The sequence below is a fragment of the Austrofundulus limnaeus genome, unplaced genomic scaffold (genome assembly GCF_001266775.1).
Source record: "Austrofundulus limnaeus strain Quisiro unplaced genomic scaffold, Austrofundulus_limnaeus-1.0 Scaffold394, whole genome shotgun sequence".
In the NCBI taxonomy this organism is placed as follows: domain Eukaryota; kingdom Metazoa; phylum Chordata; class Actinopteri; order Cyprinodontiformes; family Rivulidae; genus Austrofundulus; species Austrofundulus limnaeus.
In genome coordinates, this window is record NW_013952796.1 from 233045 (window position 1) to 237810 (window position 4766).

At 45.2% G+C, this 4766-nt stretch overlaps 1 protein-coding gene across 1 annotated transcript in view; it reads left to right on the forward strand.

Moving 5' to 3' along the window:
• Positions 1–4634, forward strand: part of LOC106528662 (creatine kinase B-type) — a 10744-nt gene extending 6110 nt beyond the window's left edge. The window contains exons 4-8 of the mRNA XM_014023886.1: positions 464–596; positions 2222–2393; positions 2473–2596; positions 3950–4139; positions 4217–4634. Of these exons, the coding sequence (XP_013879340.1) occupies positions 464–596; positions 2222–2393; positions 2473–2596; positions 3950–4139; positions 4217–4395 (798 nt within the window). The 3' untranslated portion in view covers positions 4396–4634. The remainder of the gene's footprint in view (positions 1–463; positions 597–2221; positions 2394–2472; positions 2597–3949; positions 4140–4216) is intronic.
• The last annotated feature ends 132 nt before the right edge of the window (positions 4635–4766 follow it).

A 4766-nucleotide genomic window follows, 5' to 3' on the forward strand; every position in this document is an offset into this window, starting at 1 on the left:
AGTTAGACCCAGACCTGAACCCTGAAAACTTGCAGTTAGACCCAGACCTGAACCCTGAAAACTTGCAGTTAGACCCAGACCTGAACCCTGAAGACCTGCAGTTAGACCCAGGCCTGAACCCAGAAAACCTGCAGGTAAACCTAGACCTGAACCCTGAAGACCTGCAGGAAAACCTAGACCTGAACCCTGAAAACCTGCAGTTAGACCCAGGCCTGAACCCAGAAAACCTGCAGGTAAACCTAGACCTGAACCCTGAAGACCTGCAGGAAAACCTAGACCTGAACCCTGAAAACCTGCAGTTAGACCCAGACCATGAACCCTGAAAGTTCAAGGCACAATAAATATGTAGAACCTGGACTAATCATGGGGTTGGACTCTGTTCTCTGTCTGTGGTGCTGAAATGACCTGAAATAACCCTTYAGTCCTGCCCTCCGGTCAAAGCTTCTCCTGCTTCTGTTTTCAGGGTGGAGATGATCTGGATCCAAACTACGTGCTGAGCTCTCGGGTTCGGACGGGGCGGAGCATCCGTGGCTTCAGCCTGCCGCCACACTGCAGCCGCGGCGAGAGGCGTGGCATCGAACAGCTGTCCATYGAAGGTACGACGTCCCGACAGTCAGAGCGGAGTTGTTTGTTTGCCTTAAGAAATCGTTGTTTGGATGTTTTTATTTGTCACAGCCATGCTTTGTTTACTCAGCCTTTTGTTTTTAGGCAGACTAATTTTAAAAACAAGAGAAACTAGATTATTGTGAGTATGGGAAAACAAATGTACGGAAGAGGATTAGGGCCACTGAAAAAAATGAAAAAGGAATTCTGACTTTAATCTCAGAATTCGGACTTTAATCTCAGAATTCTGACCTTAATCTCAGAATTCTGACCTTAATCTCAGAATTCTGACTTTTTTTCTCAGAATTCTGACATTTTTTCTCAGAATTCTGACTTTTTTCTTTTCAGAATTTGGACTTTTTTCTTTTCAGAATTTGGACTTTTTCTCAGAATTTTGAATTTTCTCAGAATTCTGAGATTAAAGTCAGACTTCTGAGAAAAAAGTCAGACTTCTGAGATTAAAGTCAGACTTCTGAGAAAAAAGTCAGAATTCTGAGATTAAAGTCAGAATTCCTTTTTTTATTTTTTCATTGGCCCTAATCCTCTTCTGTACAAACGCGAGTTAGGATATGTGAACTAATTTTATTTTAATGAACTCTAACAACACATCTGGGTCCAGATGAGGATTATATTTCTTTACAGTTGATTTTTAAAGAAATATCTATAAAAAATATTCACCTTTCCTGAACAGAACCAGCCTAACCGTGTAAATCACGTGTCCACCTGACAGCAGCTCTCTGCTGTTATGTAACTGGATAAAAGCTGAGGCAGAGTTTGATTTAAAGTAACAGACTTAAATTTCCTGTTTTTGTTCCTCTAAAATCGAAGAAGCTGCTGCTGTTGTTAGACATTTAAAGATCATTTAAAGATAAAGACGTATTTAATGAACGAACTAATCTAAATTAAAGAGACAGGATGTGTCACTTTTAGCAACATCAGCACCACATTCTGGTGTGTTCAGGGACCCCCGGATAAAGCAGTGTTTGTTCCTGTTCCGCTCTGACAGCTCAGGTTTTTATTTAGCTCCTGCTGCAGCTGATGAGTCTTTATTTAGAGACTTCCCATCATGCCTCAGTGAGCGTGTTGGCGAACGCACCAGATTACGTAACTGAGCCGAGCTCCGTCCTGCTGAGACTCCTAATGAGCCCGACGGCTCGGTTTGTCCGAAATCACAGCTTTCGTATTGGAATGGAGCCGGACCGAAGCGGTGCAGCCCAGCATTGGCAGGGAGGGGGGTCTCCACTGCCCCCTGCTGGCAGAAATCAGGTTTCACAGCGTGAAGGTGCTTTATTTGATTWAAAAAAAAAACATTTCTTCCAGCAGCTTCCTGCGGTGGTTTTAGCTGCTTAAAGTTTAAATTCTTGCACAAATTTAAAGAGCGAGCATCAGCTGAAGGAATGCACATCACCCGKCCCAGTCTATGCAAGAATTTCAGATCATCTCATGCTGAGAAACGACGGCCAGTTTGGTCAAAACTTCAAAATAAAATTAGGTGCAAACCTGAGAAACTGAGGCTGGTACTRATACCAGAGTTTCCCGGTGGCCCGTGCAGTCAGGGTTTTCTTCACGTGTCCCCCGTCAGTCCTGACCCTGGGTTTCTGTCCCCCGTCCCCTGCAGCTCTGGACTCTCTGGAAGGGGACCTGAAGGGGAGGTACTACGCCTTAAAGAACATGACGGAGGAGGAGCAGCAGCAGCTGATAGATGACCACTTCCTGTTCGATAAGCCCGTCTCTCCGCTGCTGCTGGCCTCTGGGATGGCCCGCGACTGGCCCGACGCTCGTGGCATCTGGTCAGTGCGCTGCAGACTGGGGGGTTCTGGGACGATCGGGACTTCCTGTTGTTAACCCCTCGCTGTCGTTCCCCTGCAGGCACAACGACAACAAGACCTTCCTGGTGTGGGTGAACGAGGAGGACCACCTGCGTGTCATCAGCATGCAGAAAGGAGGCAACATGAGGGAGGTGTTCACCCGCTTCTGCACCGGACTCACTAAGGTGAGCCTCACTTCCTGTCGTCTGCTCTGCTTCAGCCAGACCCCCTGAGGGTCACAGTCCTCCTGCTGGAGGTTTTAAACGTCTCCAAAGCAATCTGTGACGATTTCAAAAGAAAAGTTGCACAAAATCTTTGTGGACGTCTCAAAACGCATCTCCAGATCTCTGGAGACACATCCTGACACCTGYATCCTGATCTGAGACAAACGTCCAAGTCTGACACCCACACTGATGAGAAATTATTATTTTAAGACTTGTTCAAATCTACGGAAGATTAGAGACTTTTTTTCTCAGAATTAGAAAAAAATAAAACCAGAATTCTGATGTTAAACCTCAAAATCTTGACTTTTATTTCTCAGAATTCTGATTTTTTTTCCCTCAGAATTGGCTTTTCTGATAATTAGAATCTCAAAATACAGACTTTAATCTCAGACTTGTCTTCTCTTCTCAGATTTCTGACATTTTTTTTCCAGAATTGACTTTTCTCAGAATTAGGAAAAAGTCTGAATTCTGATTTTTCCCCCGTCACAATTCTGAGATAAAAGTCCAAACCCAGGATAAAACATCTCTTAGCTCTGTGGCCCTAATCCTCTTCTGTACAAATCTGCCCGTTTTAATGTGTAAAGAGCACTCCAGCAGATTGAATCATGAACGTGGGGGGGGGGGGATAAAACATCATAAATAACCAAGAATGCAGTTTTTGAGTTGCGGGAGTAAAGGTGGAGTTTCACTGAGCTGCTAAGGATGTTGGAAGACTAGTTGGGTACTCAAAATGTGGGAAAATATGTCGTTTTTTGGCGGTCTCACTGAACTCTGAGTTTTTGATCTATTTTGACCGTAATTTGAGTGACCAGTTTTTCTTTTTAATCCCTGCCCATTTTCTGTATTCTAATTGTTTTATTATTATTTTTCTTTCAAACTTATTTATTATGGGGACAGTGCATATTAATAACATTTCTGTAAATATGCCAGAATCAGCCAGAAGGCTATTTTTTCACCTGCAGGTGGCAAAAGTCACCCTAAAATATTAAATGTAAAAAATATTAAATGCAAAACTACATAATTACAAAATAACAAATACACTTCAAAATACTTAAAATATTATAAGCTAAAATGCGGACCACAGCTTGTTTTGTACCCACCTTTGCAGCCATCCCACATTTCTGAGTTTAGAAATGAAGASGGGCGGATTTGGACCAGTTTATAGTAATAATTATCACCGGAGTTACAGCTAGAGACATGTTGAAAATATCCACAATCACTCTGTGAGAAGGTTTGTAGCAGATCTGCTTTAAACATTCAGAACTCTGTAAAATGAGAAAAACTGAGACCGTCACCCGTGTCTTYTTCCTGCAGATTGAAGACTTGTTCAAGGACAGGGGACATGAGTTCATGTGGAACGAACACCTGGGCTACGTCCTCACCTGCCCGTCCAACCTGGGGACGGGCCTGCGAGCCGGCGTGCACGTCAAACTGCCGCACCTCAGCAAGCACGAGAAGTTCGGGGAGATCCTGAAGCGGCTGCGGCTGCAGAAGAGAGGAACAGGTATGCTGACCGCCACGCAGGTAAAAGCCCACTGCACCCTGCGGCACTTCACACCACTTCCTGTCCGTCTCTCTCAGGCGGCGTGGACACCGCGGCGGTGGGCGGAGTCTTCGACATCTCCAACGCAGACCGGCTGGGGTTCTCGGAGGTGGAGCTGGTCCAGATGGTGGTGGACGGAGTCAACCTGCTGGTCAACATGGAGAAGCGCCTGGAGGGCGGAGACGGCATCGACGACATGATGCCCGAGCAGAAGTGAACTGTCTCACTGTAACCCGACACCACCGTCCTCTTCCTCACTTCTCCCTCCCCCTCCTCACCCAGCCCCGCCCCCCTCCTCACTGTAATCAGTCCGTCCTGAAGCTGCGGGACGATTAGCGCCGCTCAATTAGACTTCAGTCTTCCAACATGTGAAGGATTTTCTATTTCCTGTCTGCACCTGTTGGACCCGTCTAACACCTGAAATATCTGATAATAAAGTCTCTGTGGCCCRAAGTACCTGCTGCTGCGCCTCGCCTGTTATTACTCAACAATCAGCTCCGTTTGAACTTTCTCTGTATGAAAACTAGCAAAACAGTTTTAAAGGGATCTCCGATTAGTTGTAACATTAGACTTTATTTAATAAACATA